Genomic DNA, 22,199 nt, shown 5'->3' with positions numbered 1-22,199 from the left:
ATAAAACGGCCTTTGCTAATGCTACTGCCTCCAAATATTATTAGCTTTTCTTGCTTCAGACAGATTCGGCGACAGAATAAAACCTAGCACTTTTGTTGCATTGTAACTGATTGATTATTAATCATTGTTTCTATAAAATATTTCTTATCCAGCTGTTATCTATAGACATGATAAGATCCATAAATATTCATGTTTTTTGACGTAGAATGTTAAAATTTAATTTAGAATGTTTCAAAAATCCGAACCTCAAGCCTTATAATTTCTCCACCAGTCGAGATGATTGGCTCGGAACATTCAATCAGACTATAGAGAATCCACTCCAGATTCTGTGAACCAAGAATGAGAAACAATAGAAACATCCTTCAAAATTTTATGAAATTAAAACTTAGTCTTAAGTTGATAGTTGGCAGACCATAATAACACTGATTTATGTAAGTGGGATGGTATTTGTTTTTGTTGTAAAAACTGTTAAAAAAGTCTTTCAACTATGAACATGTCATTACTGCATTAGGATTCCCACAACTCTTAATCGACCTGGATATGAATCTTAATGTAATAACAGCTACCTGAAGGCAAGGAGGCATCAAAAAATCAGCATAAAAATTCAATATGCAAGCAAATTATAATTCGATGAATTTGAAGCACAGATGTCTGCCCGAAAAGTCAGCATCCAAACAAGGCAATTAATTTTCAAGCCAGCTACAAGCATAGCTATGAGGAATCACTTGGAAGACATCTAATGGGTTCAATGCACCAATTTGGCTCTTTACTGTTGATATTCGTTGTGGATATGCGTAAGATCCTGTTGTGGTAGCCGCATAATGTTTGTCTGTGGCCAATACTGATGTATGTTATACCTGCTGCTCCAATCTTCTGGTACAAATGAAACTGTCAAGCCAAAGCACAACAGAAAGAACTTCTTTAGTGGAGGAGTATCTTTTAGCTGCACGTGGTGGCCAAGAAGATAAAGAAAGAAAGAAAGAGTGACAGATCCATTTGTGGTTAACGGTCCTTAACCTCAATGGTCACCAAAAAATTTTGGGGTGGGGAGGATCTTTTCTTCAAAAGTTCTTCTCAAAGGTTCAGTTTATGTGAATATGACATGCCCGTATGGAGAATTGTAATTCGTCCATCAAATTGGATAGCATAAACTTTAGTTGATAAATTACATATATGTTGGATAAAAATTGATATTGAAGTTTAGAAATACCTCATTGAGTTCATCAAGTGCACTTGTGGATTCATCCAATAAAACCAACCGAGGCTTTAAAAGCAAAATGCGGGCAAAAGCAAGCCGCTGCTGCTCCCCAAGAGAGAGAACGCTTGACCAATTATGTGTGGAATCCAAGCTGAAACGAGCCAACAGATAGCCAAGGTGAACATCCTCTAATACCGTTGTCAACTCATCTGACGTTGGATACCTAAGTTCTTCATTTTTGTTTTGATAGTTTGGTGATTTCATGAAAAAAGGAAGCATGCCTGGAGGACAAGTCAAAATAAGCTCAATTAGTTAGTATTCCTGCCAATTTTTATCAGTATTTTTCATTTATATTTTCCATTTTTCTAATTATATGTTATTAATTTATCAGCCAAAAAAAAAACAGTGAACGGAGTTACCCAAAGGATTTTCCATTTAATCACAACATTGAACAGCATTTTCTTCAGATCCAATTAATGGAATGGAGCCCAATGAATATCAAGAAGGAGATGTGCTCATCAGCCTTGGTTCACTGTTAAATTAACTTGTCTATGCAGTTAATATCTACTTGATCAAAGATAAAGAAGATGCATCTGTGTCTTTTGGTCTCTTAATCAAAGACGACTTATCTATATACTGTTAACTTTGAAAATATCTCCTGCACAACCTCATGCTCCCTACATAAAGCTATTTTTAAAATAATTAAACTTCTCTTCTTGGTCAAATTTCCCTTTATATCGATTACTGTAAAGCCTCCCACACAAAAAGCCTTTTGACTATTATTATCATGACAATACTCCCCATACTATGATTTCAGCACCCGCCATGTGATACTTTGAAATAATAAAAATAATTTTGGAAATGGTATAATACTAGAGAGATAGTATAATTTGTATCAAGAATTCAATAGGCCAAGTGCAATGCAGAGAGAACACCAAAAAAAGGGGATGGAGTAAAAAACATAATTAAAAATTAGGAAACGAAAATGAAACTAGATACGACATACTTTTTGATTCGGCACCATCAGATCCAGAGGTTGCATAGTCAGCCCATGTTGGATAGAGTAGTTGTTGACGGAGGGTGCCCAAAATCATATATGGCCTTTGAGGAAGGAAGAAAACTTTGGAGTTGTTCTCTACAGATTTTCCGTCCATTTCACACGCACCATGAGCAGTATTTAAGGTAGGAGCATTCACATCTGAACAAATGGGTTGCTGAGAATCTTCTCCATTTTTCTCACAATATGAGATTTTTCCGGTTCCAGTCTTCCATAGGCCAGCCATAGCTCTTAATAAAGAAGTCTTGCCACTTCCACTTGGTCCAATTATCTGTAAAGCCGGTTATATTAGAAATGCAATTTTGCAGCCTCAAAAGGTTACCACTCCAACCAAAGAAGAATACCTAAATAGATTGCTGACCAGTATATGATCCTTTCCCTTGATTGTTAATGACAACTCCCTAATAAGTGTGGCTCCAGTTGGTGTCTTCAAGGTCAAATTTTTTATCTCCAACAATGTGTCAATTTTTTCTTGGAGGTTCATCAATCCATTGGATTCCAATATAGATGATATATTTGAACATTTGTAAGTAACAAATATCTCTTCTATGGTATTGGAGTGTAATTTAGAGCTGCCGCTTCTGTCCAAGACATCATCAAACTCACCTGCATGTGCAATCCAGGGATAGTCTTTTTAGTGTGTTTCATTATGTCTAAATTAACAGACTTAACTGGTGAAGCATCTCATTTCCCAGGTCCTGTATGTAACATGAAGCATGATGACTCAGTGCAAACAGTAGAAGAGAACAACTAAAGAAATTCACAATGAATCAACAAGTAAAAGAAAAAGCCATAAAAAAACATATATTAAGACTACAGAATATATGGATATCATGAGGACTAAGGATATAATTACTTTCCTACAACAGAAAATGCAGTACAAAACAACAATACAATGATTTAAAAAATGCAAGATATAAATGACTCTCTCTTATCTGCAGAGTAAAGCGCAATCACTAATTAATGTTCATATCATTCATAAGATCCTCATACATCTAGTGATGGGAAAGATAGAGAAGAAAAAAAGAACAACATACCAAGCCGATTAATAACAGCAGAAAATGCACTTAAAGCTTGAAACTTGTACACGATAAGGGAAAAGTCCTCAAGGATGTGATTAAAAGCAGAGATAGACTGATTGATCACACCAATCTCGATTTTTCCAGCAAAATACATGGGCGCTACAACAGCAGCAGGAAGAATTTGAATAAGATAGCGGTAGCCTTTGGTGAAGAACTGCAGATTTCTAGAAGAGATCAGCAATTGCTGCGAAATAAGAAATACAAAGTTATATAATTAATCATCGCTTCATTGTAAAATAAAGTATGAAACTGCATGACCTAACTCACAGAAAGGATTACTATAGTAAAAGGGAAAAGAAGGGATGCAGAAAAGAGGCTGCTTATGGTATCTCACTGAATCGACCAACTCTCATAGTCAATGGCCGAGGTCGACTGATTCAAATTCAAGCGTTCTAACCGCAGGGGTTCTCAGATAATCCACTCAAACCACCTGGTCTCTAGGAAGCATGGACACAAACACAGCAATGTGACAAAATCCAATATAAGGGTCTAAGTCAGATATGGGCACAAATCCTCGGTTGTACTTCATAGGTTGGTCTAATTCATCTTTCACAGTATATCATATACTGTTGTGAGGCACAATTAAAATACAGTTTTATTTTAATGAGATTACTCATCAAAATGTCTTACAGTTCTATTTTCAAAGGCACTTCTGAAGCTGTTCAGAAGAATTTGCATTTCACTGTCTTCACCACCGTAAAAAGCAATTGATTCAGCATTTTCTCGAATCCTTACAAGCCCATAACGAAAATCTGCTTCTTTTTTCTCTTGCAGTAAATTTAAAGTCACCAACCCCTGTTATTAGGAAGATTTCAATTAATAAAAATGGTACTATGTTAAAGCTCCTCATATATTGTCTGACTTTTCCCTTGCATTCTGAATTGCCATTCAAAACAATAGAACCATTACCTTTCCCAGTAAAACACTGACAGCTGTCCCACCGATGGAGTATATGAGAAGAACAACAAAGAGAGGAGGATAGACGTGATACAAAATGTTACTAAATGAGATTAAGTCTATGGCAGCATTAAAGAGAGTCAGAGAGAATGAGAGAGCTGTTTCAGTGAAAGATTTCAGATCATCAACAAGTCGCTGGTCTGGATTATCAAGGGAAGAGTGTGACTGAATCTTATAGGAAGTCTGATTCTTAAAATAGCGTTCCATGTAATAGCTCGTCATCCAAGACCTCCATCTCAAAGAAAGAGTTTCTATTGCATAATCTCTCATTACAAAAAACTGCAAGTCAGTGACGAAGCAAGTTAGGAACATATGCACGATATTGGAGTAAAGTACTACGGACCAGAAGATAAAAGCCAAAAGGATTCAAACAGCAGAATACCACGATACGAAACAATTTGATAGGATAAAAGAAGGGTAATGTGTTACCTAGGTGTTATACTCTATTTCAAGACATTTGTCACATGTTTAATAAACGATAAATCTACATATAACTTATTGATAGCTGCTTATGAAACAACTAAGCAGTCAACTAAGACGGCTTCTGAAAATTGCTATCAAGCAATGACAGGCCCTCAAAGGGCAGACGCAGGCCCAGAAACATGACAGGCCTTATAGGTGATTTGAAAGCGTGTTAATTCTATTTCATCATCTCTTGCGTCTTTCCCATTCCAGGTTGCATAAAAGGACAAAAGTGATCAACATTGGAAGGGCTACAGCAAAGTGCAGCTTTTCTATACACAAGGAAGTCCAGAAATGAGCTCACCGGGATTCCTCCAGCAAAGCCACCCAAGTAGTAAAGCAGCTGCTTCGTGAATTGCTCTTGGTCCTTGCCTTGCATTATGAAATTTAAACCAACTCAGTCGTTTGACGCTAATTCATCAAAAAGTTGAAGCAAAATCTTGCATACAAGCGGAGTATAAATGGCCAAATAGATAACAATTGCAAGACAATACGAAGCAGTTATGCCAACATATGTACATAAACGTACTGGCAAGTGCATTATAGAAGTCTCGCCCAAGGAAATTGAAGCCCACGCTGATACCAGTGGTAGCGAGAGTCAGAGCGAAAACAGCAGCAAGCCGTAATCTTGCTTGAAATTTGTCATCTGACGACCAATAAGGAGTCGCCACTTTCCAGAACCTTCCAAAAACTGTCTGTAGATCAGGACCCTTGCCTTGTGCAGCCCCAGAAATAGTTACTTCCTCCTCTTGCTGATGCTTCTCCTGCAATTCAACACAGGCCCCAAATTCAACCCTATCTATCAAACATTACGTTAAAATACGTAAGAGAGCAAGAACACAATGAAACCTTATGGAGGTCCGGCGGCAATGGAGAGTTTGTTGTTGCAGAGGAAGAGAAAATGCTGGTGTGGTCGCTCTGATTCCTCCTCCTGCGAGCCCTGCTTTTGTAAGTGGCCATGATGGGCACTTCAATTCCTGAATGGGATGAAAATGGCGATCACTGGAACAGTTCCTCCCCCGTATTGAAATGGCTCTGTAAGAGAGAGAAGCGAGGCCCAAGGGTCCAGCAAGACCGACCGGTGTGAGTCCCACCCACCACATGCTCCATGACTCTCCACTCTCAAGAGATCGTCACCCTCTTTTGGGATTTTGGCAAGGTTTTGAGCAAACTAAAAGCACCCGATGGTGGCCAGGCACATCAAAAAATTAGTTAGGTTAGTTATTTATAATAAATAAGTATTATTTTTTAAAATATTCTTACCAATCAAGTATTTAATTAAAATTATTATTATTATAAGAACTATTTTAAAGAAAAAATAAATAAATATAAAAGACTGAATTGGAATCTTATATTTAAAATTAAAATAAAAATAAAACAAGTTAGTATGATTTTTCAGCCTTGCTCACGGGAAACATGCATTGTTTCTTTATCTTACTGTAGTGTAAGAATCAATCCAAATTATTCATTCCTCCATTTGGCCTCAAGTTACATTGAAATTTTTAATTTTTTTTTAAAATTTTTTTATCAGTGTTATTATTTTTTGGAGAAAAAGAATCAACAAAACAAAATGATGGTCATGGCAAGGATGTGAAAAGAATTTATTCACTTAACGCTCTAGATTTTTTGTTTTAATCGCAGCTAGTTGTAGGCAAGAGTTTAGCATGCAATGTAGTGCTAGGAAGAACGCGTGCCACAAGAGGCATTAGAATGATCTAAATTATGAACAAATCTAAACAAAAGTACAATAGATTGACCGCGCATATATATATATATATATATATATTCTTATATTAAAAGGTTTATATATTCAACAAATTCATATCTTATTGTAGATACAAACTACTCCTCCGGTCCTAATTATAAGACCCAATTGACTTATTGAGGAGATTAGGAAGTAAGTTAAGTTGGTTATTTATAATAAATAAGTGTTGTCATTCCTAAAATATCATTGCTAATTAAGTATATTGGCTAAAACTATCATTATTAGAAGGATTATCTTGGAAAAAATACATAAATATAAGAGACGAAATGGATTGGGGTCTTATAATTAGGACCAAATAAAAAGTCAAATGGGGTCTTATAATAAGTACCGGAGGAGTATGTTGAGAATACTCCATATATCCATGTAGGGCAATATTTAATTCCATCAATTTCTTGACGAAACGTTGCTATGCTTCATGATATCTATTGTGAAGTTCTGAAACTGCCCCATTGAAAACTCCCTGGACTATTTTTTTTGGGGGTTATATCTGTATTGTATTGCAGTTCATTTTATATTCTCGCATATTATCAACATATAGGGTGTTGCAAATATTTAATTTCATGCCCATATTTAGTTTCTGGTGCTGCACAATTCATATTTTATTATTTCATGCCCATTTATGTATATTTAGTTTCGTTGTGTTGCTGCTGCATGGCTACCAATTTATTGATTTCGAAGTCTTAAAGCGATCAATTACCCAACCGGAAGATGGATTAGGAGCAAGAAAAAGAAGACGCAAGAGAACGAAATGCTTGCTGAAGACTTAAGATCAAGCACCCTTACGATCCTTAGAATAGAAAATATATACAGCTCAGACAATTAAGGAAATAGGAGACAAAAGAACAAAATACTTATGCATAACTAGTTGGATCCTTCAGTAAGTAGTGATAAAGAAGTAAGTAGGGAGCTAGCCAGTGCCGGTAACACCAAGGTCCGGCTTGTTTTCGTCTTTTCCGGCTCCGAAGACAGGTCCGCCTTTACGGCGGGATCTGGAACCTTCTCCTGCAACTTTTCGACCTGGATGCTTCCTTGGTCCTCGCTGGAACGGACCAACCGGAAGATGGATTAGGAGCAAGAAAAGAAGACGCAAGAGAACGAAATGCTTGCTGAAGACTTAAGATCAAGCACCCTTACGATCCTTACTAGAAAATATATACGCTCAGACAATTAAGGAAATAGGAGACAAAAGAACAAATACTTATGCATAACTAGTTGGATCCTTCAGTAATAGTGATAAGAAAGTAAGTAGGGAGCTAGCCAGTGCCGGTAACACCAAGGTCCGCTTGTTTTCGTCTTTTTCCGGCTCCGAAGACAGGTCCGCCTTTACCGGCGGGATCTGGAACCTTCTCCTGCAACTTTTCGACCTGGATGCTTCCTTGGTCCTCGCTGGAACGGAGGTCCGTCCTCGTCCTGTTCTCTCCTCCTACCACCGACTCATACACCGTCGCCGTTCTCGCCTCCTTCGGCTGTGCTCCTTGTGCCCCTGACATCCTTCTCTATCTCTCGTACTGTTTATGCAAGACTGTTCAAGTTCATTCCCGCCATTATATAACGGTCGGGCGGTGCGGAAGCGGGTTCTGCAACCTGACCCATATCAACCCACGTGGCAACCCCCTCATGCTATTGGATTACACGTGTCCCCCACTTTTCCACGTGCATTCTTGCGCTCTTTCTGCTCTTTCTTCCAAAACATAAATCCAACCACAACAATTAACTCCATCCATTTATCTACCCAAATAAAATATTATTTTTTTCAATTATTTATTTTGTTTGAAATTATTATAATTAATTACGATCTATTAGAATGTGTAACATTGTTAGTACTGATATTAAATATTACATTGGTGATCATTTTTCTTTGATGGTTTTAATCAATGAAAGAACTCTTTATTTATTTATGCTGATAAAAAAGAACTGTTTATTTAATTTGTAAAGTTTAAGTAAGAATTGAACTCATAAATTTAAACGCTCAGATTATTTAAAAAATAGAATGGATGAGATGCAATCTTTAGATGACATCGTGCGTGTCCTGTGTATTGCCATTGCCAGCTTTGGCAATGATCTGGCAACATGGGCCTCACAATTTTTTCTGAACTCATGCCACAGTATATATAACCATATATCATCCAATAACGTACTCTCTCTCTCTCTCCTCCCCCCCCCCCCCCTCTGTTTCTTCAGTCGACAACAATTGATACAAAAGAGAAATTATGCAGCAAGAGGAATAACGGACATTATCGCAAGAAATGATGGACGGGCCAGCCCAACTAAGAAACCAAGTACAGCGCCACCAAGCACTTCATTCGATGTGTGGCCCAACGGATTCTTTAAATGGGATTAAACAATCCTCATCAACCAACTTGGAGATTTCTACTGTATCTGATGATAGCTCCCCATCAATTTTGTGTTATTGTGCCTCTTGAAGAGGCTTCTTGTCCTTGTGAGTTCAAATATGTGGAGGCTCCTGTTTGAGAGGTCCCAAACGACCTTCTGATGATCTAATTTTTGGAACGTATTACGGAATTTAATTGCATCTGGATCCGTAATTTTGTTCAGTAACTTGGCATGAGTCCCCACTTCTTTTTCTTACACCCTGCAAATGATCATGGCAAGATCAACACTTTTTCAGACATATACTACTTTATAGCAGTTTGCATTGCTCTGACAAACTTATTAAGGGGGAAAAACTGAGATGTCTCATTTAACATTGTCCATTTCTATCCTTAAGAAACGAGGTTTTGTTAAGGATTCTGGCCGGTTTGAGTCACAAAGACTTGCGTTTAATCATGTTATTAAACATGCCATGGAACCTCACGCAGTTATACAAGATATGGCTAGAACATGATCAAGCCCTGAAGAATAGCCCAATCTCAAAATATTTTGTCGAGGTTATAATGTAGTCAATATATGAAATTACAAACACTTGTCATACAGAAGAATGTGTTGAAGGGAAATCCTCCATATCAGTCACGGATCTGATGTCCAACTTTCTTCATAAAGAAATACGGAAGTTAAGGCTTAACAAAGCCCCACTAACGCAGAAGCACAGGCTGCAATCAGAACCTTATTAACAGAGGAAGGATAATGTCAGTAACATAAATTAGCTGAGGAGCGGAATCTTAAATACGCTTTGGTTCATCTAAAATCATGAAGTTTCAATTTGGTCCTCCACTTTCAATTGGTTGATGTTATTCTTCAACGTTACCTCGAGCCTTTTCATTTTAAGTATGTCCTCACATGATTGTTTCTTTTCTGGGGGGTATGGATGTTTGAAATGATTCAACCAGGTGATCAAGCGAGATCATTCTCTAGTCATCAGATTTCCTCACCAGTCCATTTTTCTCCCAGAGAAGTACATTTTTAGTATCATGTCACTCGATCACTTCTCATCTAATAATTACATTATCAATTTCTCATGCATAAGTCGACCACAAATTCTTGACAGACGTGTGTGATTTCTGAGTTGAGGAAAGACATTAACTCAGTGAATACCAGAAGACCAAATTAAAACTTTCAACGAACAATCTTGAAAGCCAACCAATGGAATTGATAAAAGAATAAGGGCCCGTTTAGTATCAGGAATTGATTTTGATGGAAATGGAGATGGAGATGGATATGGAGATGGATATGAGGCTTGAAAACATGTTTGGTATAAGTATGGAAATCTAATTTAAATTTTAACTAAAATATATATTAAAATGTGTAACTACTAAAACACCCTCAAGAACTCAAAAAAAAAAAAAAAAGCACCTCCTCCGCCACCTGAATCTAACATCGGGAAGTCTTTGCCCAACATCATCAACAATGTGGCGTAAATAATCAATCCACAAGCATCGATTATCACCAGGAAAAAGAAACGCACATGTAGCAGCAAAAATCATGGTTCTTCTGATATGTAAAAATTGATGGAACTTCAACCAAAGAAGTAAAAATCATTTTTCTTCACAGATGCAAAAATTGATCGAGCTTCAGAACAAACGATTTCTTTAGAACTGAAGACCCATGTTTTCAAAGGTTAATTTTTCAATGGTTTCGCCCATTTTGTCAGATTTGAAACTATAAAATCAGAGCTTAGTTTGAAGATTAAGCGAACAGAGTTTGGGTCTAAGAGGTAGTCGTCGCTATCGTCTTCAGGCTATCGGAACGAGGGTCGGTAGCCAGTGATGAGCTTGAAGGTCGTTGGAGCAAAGGTGGGTAGTCGCCGGCGATAAGCTTGAAGGCTTCCGGACTTTCGCTTGCATCTGGTTATGGAGGGTAAAAATGAAAGTAGGGAGATGGAATTACAAATCTTGGGGGTGAGGGCGGAGGCCAATTCCAGCACTTTTGGTGGAAATGGAATTGGAAAATTTTCCAATTCCATCATACCAAACAAACATCTTGATGGAAATCAATTCCATTTCCATTTCCATACCTCCCAATTCCATCATACCAAACGTGGCATAAGAGAAAACCAGAAACTGTGGAGAGGATTGAAGCATCACACCATGAGATTACCAAACAAATACCTTATTAGAGGCTAATTGAGCGAAGGCATCGAACAATCCTGGTCCGAAACATGTAATTTTGAAGGAGGAGGATCTGGCGTCTCTGAGACGTGGCAGAGGGAGTTTATGGTGAAGAATTAAGTTTTTTCGGCGCTGGCTGAGAGGAGGGCAAATCTGAGACTGAACAGAAACCCCAGAGAACGTGGAGTGTTGTAATATCATGGTCTCTCTCTCTCTCTCGCGATCGGCGAGTCAATTCCCGTCCGATCAATCTGATCACTGAAAACGTTTCAGTTTGGTCATCTGATATTCATTGTTTTGAGGTCAACTACGACGATCTCGTGCCTACTTTCAAACTGTCAACATTTTTCAATAAAGATCTCTTTGGGTCAAATGGAGCGAAAAGCTTTTTTAGATGGTCTTTGAATATCTGAATCCAAACATATAGTAAAAAAAAATTACAACCAGCCACACTTAAAAAAATTAAATATAAAAAATCTTTAAAATCATCAAATTATTTTGAAGTTTCAAAAAATCTTATTGCAAGAGATTTTATTTGTTTAATTATCAAATTGTTCTTTTTTTTAAAATATGTATTAAGAATTGAAAAAACAGTTGTTAACAATCTAAGGGTGTGTTTGGATGAAACCAAATCATGATTTGCAAAAGTGATTTTGGAGAATAGATTCTGGGGAGAATAGATTCTGTGAAGAATAGATTTTGTAAAAAAGTGATTCTAAGAAGTGAGAGTGTTTGGATAATTGTTATCAGAAGCACTTTTTATATATACAAATTACTAAAAAAAAGACATAAGTTATATGATAATTACAGAAAAAATAGATTTTATGATATATTTTAATTTGAAGGAATAAAATTGTTAATAATATATTTTTTACCAACATAATTAATAATACATAAGATAATATAATAATAAATAATTAATGTGTATATATATTTATAAAATATAAGATTAAATATGTTTATCAAAAAATATGTTTATAAAAAAAATAACAAGATACATATCATATAGGCTCTCACACTCTCCCTTTTTTCTCCAAAAGCAAAAAAATTTTGCTTTTTTCCAAAACCATGGTTTTGGTTTTTAGAGTGGGTGTTTGGGTGATTGACACCCCAAACCATGGTTTGGGTCCCCAAACCATGGTTTGGGGTGTCACCCAAACACACTCTAAGAGTGTGTTTGGATGAAACCAAACCGTGGTTTGGAAAAGTGATTCTGGAGAATAGATTTTTGGAAAAAATAGATTTTGTGAAGAATAGATTTTGTAAAAAAGTGATTCTGAGAAGTGAGAGTGTTTAGATAGTTGTTATCAGAAACACTTTTTATATATACAAATTACTAAAAAAAAGACATAAGTTATATGATAATTACAGAAAAAATAGATTTTATGATATATTTTAATTTGAAGAAATAAAATTGTTAATAATATGTTTTTACCAACATAATTAATAATACATAAGATAATATAATAATAAATAATTAATGTCTATATATATTTATAAAATATAAGATTAAATATATTTATAAAAAAATATGTTTATAAAAAAAATAACAAGATACATATCATATAGGCCCACACACTCTCCCTTTTTTCTCCAAAAGCAAAAAATTTTGCTTTTTCCAAAACCATGGTTTTGGAGTCAAACCATGGTTTTGACCCAAAACCATGGTTTTGGTTTTTGGAGAGGCTGTTTGGGTAGCATTTCCCCAAACCATGGTTTGGGTCCCCAAACCATGGTTTGGGGTGCTATCCAAACAGAGCCTAAGTCAAACAAACCAATCTACTACATGACTATTATATTATTTGATTGTATTATATTTTAAAAAGTATCTATCACTGTTTTTTTATTTTTTATTTTTTATTTTTGCCAGTCATGAAAGATATCTCTTAATTCAATAAAGGCTCTTATTTTTTTGTGATGATTATCTCAGCCTCTGTTGAATCTAGCTATTAAATGAGGTATAAATGGGAAAAAAAAAAAAAAAAGACGCGTACCTCTTAGAAGCAAATAAATAATGATAATTTTGAGAAGAGAGAGAAGAAGAAACCCTTTGAAAATGCTTCAATTTTCTGTTGATTAATAAAATTTTCAGTTGGTGTATTTATAGAGCTTTTTAGCACCTTCTAATAAATACTCATGTCTTTATATTTCGAAAAAATTGGTAAAAAATACTCCTGTTTAAACTTTAAAAATATAATTGATTAAAAAGACTTGAATTTAAACATGTGTAAATATGATCTATGAGTACAACATATTTTTTGCTGTGTAAATAACCTCTATTTGAATATCATTGATGATATGTTACACATAATGGAAAATATATTACACTTACGAATCATAATTACACTCACTTAAATTCAAGTCTTTTTAACCAATTTAATTTTCAAGCGGGAATTTTTTTACCAATTTTTCGTTGTATTTATTAATGGTTTAATGTTCATTTATTAATGAAATTCAAAGATTGCATCCCCAAGTTGGCAAACTCGTGTCATGTAATGACGTAAAATCGAATTCTAAATTCAAATGGTAGATATATTTAAAATCTACATTATTGAAATTAGATCCATGGCATTTACAATTAACCATATTTAACATAAAATTTCTATAAAATTCATATAAAATCACTGAATATAATTAAATCCAAAAATAATAATTACAAATTTAACAAAAATCATCAAATGTTGAAAATTAAATGCAAGTTGATAAGATTCTATAAGTTAGAAACATGTCAACTCGTGAATTTAAGATTGAACTAAAATGATTTTATAAGTTATAAACATAAATATGGTAAACTCATTGACTCAACTCACATATTTAACACTAACTGATTCCTCCCCCCCCCCCCCCCCCCCAAAAAAAAATTACTAACTACGACAACATTATTTAGCAGCGGTATCTTAAGATCCACTGGACAAGAGTTACTAAGAGTAACAATATTTTAAGTTAGAAGTGATGTTAGCTTGTACCTCAAGTGAGGGCATGTTTGAAAAGTTAGCTTTGATTTTTGTGTCACAATCTTCATGACATTGCTAACTAGCGCAAAGCCAGCCTTGGTTTCATATATCCTCAGACACATTCAAGAATTTGCATTTCAATTTCTCACCCTCTTCCTTTCCTTACTACTAACAACATCAACGCAATTTAGCAGCTGTAACAACATCAACACAATTTAGACTTTAATTTATGTGCCTCCATCTTCATGACATTGCTAACAGTGCAAAGCCAGCCTTGGTACCCAGCTTTATATACAAGGAAAAAAGAAGCACTGTTGCCAACCAATTGATTATAGAACTCCATATTCCAAAAAGCTTATCTCAGAGCCTATCTCAACCTGCAACCATCAGAAGTTGCATCGGAAGCTGAAAAGTGAAAGAGACCTCAACGGATGAATATACATATTCATGCTTACAACATTCATTTTCACAAAGCTGTGATTTCATGCAGGTTGGTTCTACACAGTAGCTTCTTTCCAATTACTCCAAATAGGACTCTTTGCGGCTAAAAATACTCAAAATCTATGTACGAGTCATCAGCAAAATGTTTCTTCTGATCTTTCACGATATCTATCATCCTCTTGTCCTTTGGGATCAGAGCTTCTTTGGAGGCATACTGGTTAAAATCTACAGGGTCTGGAAGATGTGGAGGCAAGGCACTTCTTACTAGAGCCCAATTCACCCCTTCAAAAAAAGGGTGTTGTTTAACCTCTGTTGCCCCTCTTGTATATGCAATTCTCTTTTTAGGTTCTTTCACCAATAACCCTTTTATGAGATCTTTTGCTGCAGAACTTACATGGGGAGTTTCTGGAAACTTCAATGGCTGGCCTATGACATTGAAAAGTGTAGCACGATTTCCTGCACCCTTGAAGGGAGTTGTCCCGTGTAAGAGCTCGTATAAGAATATCCCAAATGTCCACCAGTCCACTGCACTGCCATGTCCCTCTCCTCTGATAATCTCAGGAGCAAGATATTCATGTGTCCCAACAAATGACATTGATCTCACATTTGTTGGTTCTGCCATTAATTCAGGAAGGGGACCTCCAAGTGTGGGACCAAAGTCAGATTTCGATTTGCGTGTCTTCTTTGAAGGTAAAATACGAGGGAAGAAAGTGGTTGCTGAATACAACCCTGCACTGCATGCTCCTCCTCTAAAATGGCCCCAGAACCATTGTTACTCGCATGAGTAGATGAAGATTTGACAAGTGTTGGATTGACTGAGCAACGAAGTGATAAATCGAAGTCTGACAACATGATATGGCCTTCATCTCTGACTAGCACATTCTCTGGCTTCAAGTCTCTGTACACAATGCCTAGCATGTGTAGGTACTCTAGAGCTAACAGAATCTCCGACACATAAAACCTAGCCAAAGAAATAAGCAATAGCACAAGTTGAGTTCAAAGAGTAGAATAAGTGGAATTTGTTGTTAAATATGTTAAAAAGTAGAAGATCAAAATATACCATTGCTAATGGAAAAGGTGCTCTGAATTATATTTCCTCGTACAAAGATTTTTAACTTCTATTCAGTCACGCCTATACAGCCAACTAGCTTTCATAATCTCATCATCCAAAATTACTGAGGGTTCATATCACAGTAAAAATGTGATATAGTACTCTTATCCAATGGAATCCATTTATCATTGTACCCTTTATATTATGATTTGATGGGAGGTAGTAATCAATTAAAATCAATAAATTTGAAGGATTTCAGGATGTCAGTCACTAACCTTGCAGCTTCTTCAGTAAAATGCTTGTTAGGTTGCTTTTGTCGAAGAGAATGAAGATCACCTCCACTGCAGAACTCCATGACCAAGCAGTAGAACTTCTCAGTTTCAAAGTGGGCGTATAAAGTGGGTAAGAATGGGTGGTCAAGAAGTCCAAGAATCTCCCTTTCCGTTTGTGCTCTCAATAACTTATTTCTGCTAGCTAGAGATTCTTTATCCATTACCTTCATGGCAAAGTAGGTCCTAGTCCTTTTAAGTTCCACAAGATATACACTTCCAATGTCCCCATACCCAAGGCGCTTAAGAAACCGAAAATGGCCAAGATTAAGAGAGGTGCCCCTAGAAATCATATGAATTGCATCCCATCGCACATCGCCACCAGTATGTGGCTTAATTGGTGGACTAGTGCCATCTAAACTATTGCTACGAGAGCTATTGCAACTCCCTTGGCCATGACTATTTGTCTTTGCATTTGTTGGCAATGCCCTTGCATTTCCTGGTGAGGTTGAAGGATCAGAAACAAACTTGCCTTCTAGTTTCTCAGATTTAGCTATTTTGCTTGTTGAATATTCGGTTGATTCGGTATTTTTCCTGGCTTTACTTACCATTTGAGGATGATTTGGACAAGTATTTGCTGAATTGGCATTACCATGATATGTTTTGGGAGGTTCTTCCGACAAATTGTGGTTCATCTGTACCAATAATCACACTGATTTTTTTATCAGAACAAAGCAGACACCTCAAATATATGAATAATTCTGTCATGTATACAATGATTTCACCCCAGATTCTCTTTAGAAAGAGTGGATGTATTAAAAATGAACAAACCGGAACAATTACCTCAAATGATTTAGGCCTCCTGACAGGCTCTAAAGCCATCAATGGACAAGGCAGCCACACCCCTCAAGAGGAATATCTACAACAGAACAGAAAAATATTTTAATTCAGATGTTCTACAGATGCATTAAACACATATAAACATGAAAATAATTGGAAATCAGTGTCTGAGACATTATATCAAACAACTGCAGGTTGAAATGCAAACATATCTTGCATGATGTTTCCAATATAAAATCCATATAACCATAAAAGGAAGAATGTGCCTAAATTTCTTGTCATGATCAAATATATGCAGATTATACGAAAATGAAGCCTTGTGGTCGATGAAGCATTCCCCCATATATAAACATCAGATCAAGAGGAACCAAAGTCAACGTTAGATTATAAAATAGAAGCTTTATAATCTAATATAGACGACCATTACAAGGAAGAGAGAAAATGCAGTAAAGAAGATTCATCTAGAAACAAATTTCAGTGAAAGCAGGATATATACCTGAAAAGGACTAAAATCCTGATAACTTCTCAGGTTCTGAGTCACCAAGAGCTGATATTTTTTCCCCTGTTCGGCCTTTGAATTGAACAATTTTATTTGGACTTGCAAAGTAGAGAAGAGAAGAGAGAAATGAAGAGGAAAACTGTGAATTAGGAACGAGAAGACATGTGGGTTCTGAAAATGAGCTGGTTCTTGATTGGAGCAGCACCACCAATCATCAAAAACGCTGGGAATTCTTGAGAGGAAATTGTGGGGCAAAAGGAGGAAGTTAGCAAGAGACCCACAATTAGGAAAAACCATTTTTTTTTCCTAAAATGCAAAAATAACAGAAACAAAACGGTATATATATGAACTCAATGGATTTGTTTACTAGCAGACAGTTTAGATCAGGGAAGAAACATGAGATGAGAGAGAAAATGGAACAGGCCGTTGCCTAGGCGGCGGATATTTAGGCGTCTTATGCTCTCTGAAACGCTCCACGCCCTCACAACACATTCTCCTTCCTTTCTTGCAGTTGTCTCTTTTTCTTTTCTAAATTTTTATTCCTCCCAAACGTTGGCCGTTGGCATGGTACCGCCATTTCTGATTTCCCATTCACTCCCATATCGTACCTGCGCCTTGATGCCTGCTTCGTTATTTAACATTTCGCTAGAAATTTCTCCTCCAGACAGAAGATTTTTCTTCGCGGAAAAGGTATTTTAGAGCTGGTATTGAACATGCATGGTTCTATAACGTTTTTTTACCTAATTTTGAGGTGAAATTATGATCTATGACTTGTACAGTATATTATAAATTTGCCGTTTGAGGGTCAATTATAATAAACGTATATAAGCCTTGGTTTCCTTCCATTGATAGAACCGATCACTTTCCTTCCACTTCTTCGGGTTTTTTCTCCCTCCTTTTTGTTGTGCAGGTGGCATTCAGTTGGATTAACATTTGTGTTTGTGAGCAATATTCACTTGTTTTTTCAATAAAAAAACAAACACATTTTTAAAGACATTTCGAAGGATGCAGGGTCAGAAATCGTCAAAATTTTTCTTCATTTTTCTAGCTGGTTGCATGCCCTCAGCTTTTGCTCTACCTGTAGCCATCACTGTGCGTAAAAAAGCTCAATGGCACTGCAAGAGATTTAGTTCCAGCTTAAGTTACTAAGATCAAATTGTTTTAGTGTTAATGGAACCAACAGTGTTCTTTGATCATTATTTTTCTCTCACACAAAATATTAGTCATGATCTAGAAACAATGAAAATGGGAGAAAAAGAGTGAATAGGTGAAAAACACTTCGAATAATGTTTGACAGCAACGTAGAGTTACTTTCAGCCACATTAAACATTAAAAAAAAATTTGGCAAAAAACAAACATCGAAATTTATGCGATACCAAATGTGATTTAAAATAAGAGGATTTCACTTTACTTTCATTCATATTTATTAAAGAAAAATGACTCGCTACAAAATGAGAAGACAAATATATTTAAAATTACCATTTAGGTCGTTAAAACAAAACTGAGCTACAACATTTGACATACACTGGACTGTACTTGGTTCTTATGGTGGAAACATGAGAATCATTTAACTGGCAGTTACATCTCCAACAACAAATACTAGCTTGCTTGTCCGGATGACTAAGAATTTAAAAAACGACTTGCATAATTATCCATGTAAGTTCCATCAACGCAATGTTAAAACCGAACGCAGTGAAAAAAATTCTAAATGGCTGTTGGGCTCGTTTAAGCAGCAAAATCAATTTCTACTCTTAAACACTTTCAACAGTCACAACTATAATAATTCAACACGATTGATGATGCAATCTTTTTAGACCGCAGTGATAAACCCATATCAAACATTTGAAAAAACTGGCTATAAAAAGATAAATTCTTGCGGCTAAACGCTTCAAGAACAGAATATACTCGACAAAATATCAGGACTGCAAGAGAAAGAAGACATGTCTGAGTCCTAACCAACAAAATTACTCCCAGCATAAAAAACGCCTGAAAATTAATTCCAGCCGGTGGCAGCCACATTCTCAATTCCGGGGGTAGGAATTTGTTGGACAGGAGCTTGGGGAGGTGGTGCGGATACCCATTCTCCTGCAAGGTGCATTTCCATTCATCAGGATGCAAATACATAATCTTCAACAAAAAATTTTAAAATGCCCATGGAACAAGAACACGTGACCCTCATTTCATGACAGCATGATGTGTAATCGTTTTGCTGAACCAGAGAGGAGCCAGTTGCTAAAGGAAATGAAGGGAACTACATATTGCAAAAATTGGATCCTCATGCAAGTAGCAACTTTGCAGACAAGTTAAAGAAAAGGAGACAACGAAATCCATTATGAGAAAGTAATCGCAGATAGAAAAAGTTGAGGAAAAAGAATCGACATGCTAAGCTTCGTCTAGAATCTAGAATTATCAGAGGAGCTTCCTACAAAACTTAGACTAGAATTGTCAAAGAACCAAAGTCAAGTCAATGACATTACCAGCAGCATCTGCAGCCCAATTGGCAGCAGGAGCTGCAGAAATAGGCTGTGGAGTTGTCTCAGTCGGCCAGGGCTGATCGGCAGCAGCAGGCCACTGGTCATCAGTAGCAACACCAGCAGCACTGAAGTCTGTAAGAGCATAGTCCTGAGTAACAGGCACTTCATTTTCCTCTTGTTGCTTGGTCTCCTCAGGTTCTCTGTAGAAGAATAAATCCACCTACAGAAGAAAATTGTAAATCCACTTGTCGAATGAACCTCCTGGTAAGACTATTCCATTCAAAAAAATTGTAAATCTTGAGGCCTATCGACAAGGATTTCATTAGCAATGAATTGTCCTACTGAATAGCGCAAGACATTCACAATGCATAATTATAATAAAAACTCGCATCTACTTTAGCAATAAAACAATCAATTCAGCATCTCCCCATTTCACTCCCCCTATTCCTCTCCTTTTCTGTTAATAAAAAGTTGAAATTAAATTCAAACACTTTAGACTCATCTATTTGTTTAACTTCAACACTTCTATAATGCTTCTATAAAATATTGAACCTTGACATCTGATGCGAAAAGCATATAATGTGTGGAGGAAAGGGAGAGGAGAGAATCATGACCTATAATACAAATAGCCTAGTACTAAACCATAGGGTCATCAAATAATTACCATCACATCCCACTTAAGCCCTGGACGAATAGTGCCCCTCATCTGCAGAACCATTCTTGCCAACAGCCAAAAGAGACAACCTATGCTGTGCTTTCCCTTGTTGTTGGCAGGAATACCAATGTCAACATATCTCATTGGAGAATCAGTGTCACAGAATGCAATAGTCGGTATATTTCCAAGGGCAGCCTCCTTAATGGGCTGCAAATAATAAAAATGACAGCAAGGCAACAAAAATGTTAAAAGAAATCAATTAGAAATTATGTCAAACCTGATATCGAACAAGAAAACTGTAACAGAAACTTTTTACCCCATTCCTCTCACTCTGAAGTGTTATTACCTGATGATCTGTTCTTGGATCAGTCAAAATGAGAAGGCGAGGCTCACTGTAGGATGTCTGGAGCTGGTTTGTGAACGTTCCGGGAGTGTGCCTCCCAGCAAGTGCATGAGCTCCTGTGTATTGAGCAAACTTAAGAACTGCTCTCTGACCATAAGGCCTGGCAGACTGAACTATAATATCCTGAGGGTTCTCTATGGCAACAATAACCCTAGCAGCAAGCTGAAGCTTTTCCCAAGTCTTCCCAAGGTTGATAATGTAAATGCCTGGCACCAAGGAGGACTAAAATCAACAAAACTTTGAAGGAATCCACCATGGTAGTAGAAAAAACTAATTTTCCAGCAACGGTCAAAAGCAAACACCACACACACGAAATATATCAAAACAATCAAATTTACAATTTGAATAGAAAATGAATAGAGCCGCATGAAACACATAGATCACATATCGAGTAAAATTGTCGCACCGCGAGTTAATAAACAGTATCAAGACCATACGCAACTCAACCACTTCGTACTTTCTACGACAAGGGTTATCCAAAGCTACTAAAAAATACTAATGAAGCCTTCCTGCAAAAATGCATGATTAAAGGAAGGTTAAAGATCGGGAAATATCTGTATGGTGATCAGAAAAAGCACAGATCTTAGGCTATTTATTAGTTCCTCAAGATTTGTAGCGCAAACCGCACAAAAGGTTCACTGACTATACTGAAGTTACTTATAACTTGCAATTCTAAATTCATACAATCCATCCGCATTTTCCCTTCTACATTGACCCAAAAATGCATCAGGCAATAATACAAAGAACAATATGCATTCAGGAAGTAAAAAATGGGCGCATTGGTACTGTCACAAAAAACTCGGATGCCAAAACTGGGTTATTTCTTTCTGTTTTTGGCTAAAAATGATTCATACAAGAATAAGCGTAGGAGATCTTGGAATGCAACGCTCACCATCATTGCGTCGCTTGAAGACGTATCGCTCCATTTGAAAGTTACAATTTTTGGTCCCAAGGTGGACCTCCGCGGCTAACATCATCTGGATGTCAGCCTCCTTCTGCGATAGCTGGCGCGGGGGCGCCGCGGTCGTAGTAGTACTGGCTGCCATGATCCCGAGAGGTTTCGGATGGTCTCAACACAAAAGCCTGAAGCTTTTCAATTGAGACGCAGAAAGAAGTGGGCAGACTGAAGAAGAAGCCGCGCAACTCAGGTTTCCAGGGCTTTTATGCGTTTCAGACAGAGAGCCGATAGCAAAACCCTAATTTTTCTAAATGGCATAAAAGCCCTTTAATTAGGCCCTTAAGGCCCAAATGTTATTATTTGTACGGTGAAAAGGCCATGGATGTTTTTTTTTTTTCCCTTTGCGGAAGGCCCAATTGATTTTCTCTTGAGGTTTTTGTGTTGTATGGTTTAACAAGTTATATATACTATATTATCCCATCATTTTAGGTTAAATTCAACGCTCTTTTTGCACATTAATTGAAAATCTTATTATTTTAGAGATCCATGTAACTTTTAACATGCACAATATAAATATATTATGAATAACAACTGTTAAAAAAAATTCAATGTTAGTCACGTTATTTATAACTTATGAATAATACAAATTTTTATAAATTTTATGGTACATTATATATATAGAAATAGGA

The 22,199-nt window shown here is 36.5% G+C and overlaps 3 protein-coding genes and 2 pseudogenes across 5 annotated transcripts; all 5 read right to left on the bottom strand.

The window, feature by feature from the left end:
* Positions 1–479: 479 nt before the first annotated feature.
* Positions 480–21,977, bottom strand: LOC114754961 (ABC transporter D family member 2, chloroplastic). 3 transcript variants are annotated; one of them, XM_028943817.1, is made up of 10 exons: positions 5,606–5,843; positions 5,286–5,520; positions 5,061–5,128; positions 4,247–4,573; positions 3,968–4,132; positions 3,293–3,521; positions 2,617–2,861; positions 2,205–2,526; positions 1,211–1,479; positions 480–888 (listed from the first exon to the last, which is right to left on the bottom strand). In XM_028943817.1, exons 1-10 carry the CDS (start codon positions 5,714–5,716, stop codon positions 712–714), a joined length of 2,148 nt encoding a protein of 715 aa, XP_028799650.1. In that variant the 5' UTR covers positions 5,717–5,843; the 3' UTR covers positions 480–711. The 3 variants fall into 3 exon arrangements, with proteins under 3 accessions (XP_028799650.1, XP_028799651.1, XP_028799652.1); XM_028943818.1 differs by lacking the exon at positions 4,247–4,573; XM_028943819.1 differs by lacking the exons at positions 5,061–5,128; positions 5,286–5,520; positions 5,606–5,843 and adding an exon at positions 21,966–21,977 and having other exon boundaries at positions 4,247–4,778.
* On the bottom strand, positions 7,351–7,586 carry LOC114755050 (uncharacterized; annotated as a pseudogene).
* LOC114754965 (uncharacterized) lies at positions 7,775–8,011 on the bottom strand. Its single transcript, XM_028943822.1, has one exon. The coding sequence runs from the start codon at positions 8,009–8,011 to the stop codon at positions 7,775–7,777; it is 237 nt and encodes a 78-aa protein (XP_028799655.1).
* Positions 14,310–17,492, bottom strand: LOC114754963 (serine/threonine-protein kinase AGC1-7-like; annotated as a pseudogene).
* LOC114754964 (40S ribosomal protein SA) lies at positions 18,804–21,751 on the bottom strand. The gene is made up of 5 exons (XM_028943820.1): positions 21,505–21,751; positions 20,556–20,818; positions 20,219–20,416; positions 19,558–19,774; positions 18,804–19,165 (listed from the first exon to the last, which is right to left on the bottom strand). Exons 1-5 carry the CDS (start codon positions 21,656–21,658, stop codon positions 19,074–19,076), a joined length of 924 nt encoding a protein of 307 aa, XP_028799653.1. The 5' UTR covers positions 21,659–21,751; the 3' UTR covers positions 18,804–19,073.
* Positions 21,978–22,199: the final 222 nt, after the last annotated feature.

This window comes from Neltuma alba, unplaced genomic scaffold, assembly GCF_004799145.2.
Source record: "Neltuma alba isolate B1F8T4 unplaced genomic scaffold, ASM479914v2 tig00010229_pilon, whole genome shotgun sequence".
In the NCBI taxonomy this organism is placed as follows: domain Eukaryota; kingdom Viridiplantae; phylum Streptophyta; class Magnoliopsida; order Fabales; family Fabaceae; genus Neltuma; species Neltuma alba.
Note: the sequence above shows the minus strand (reverse complement) of the source record. Positions and strands in the feature narration are given on the sequence as shown.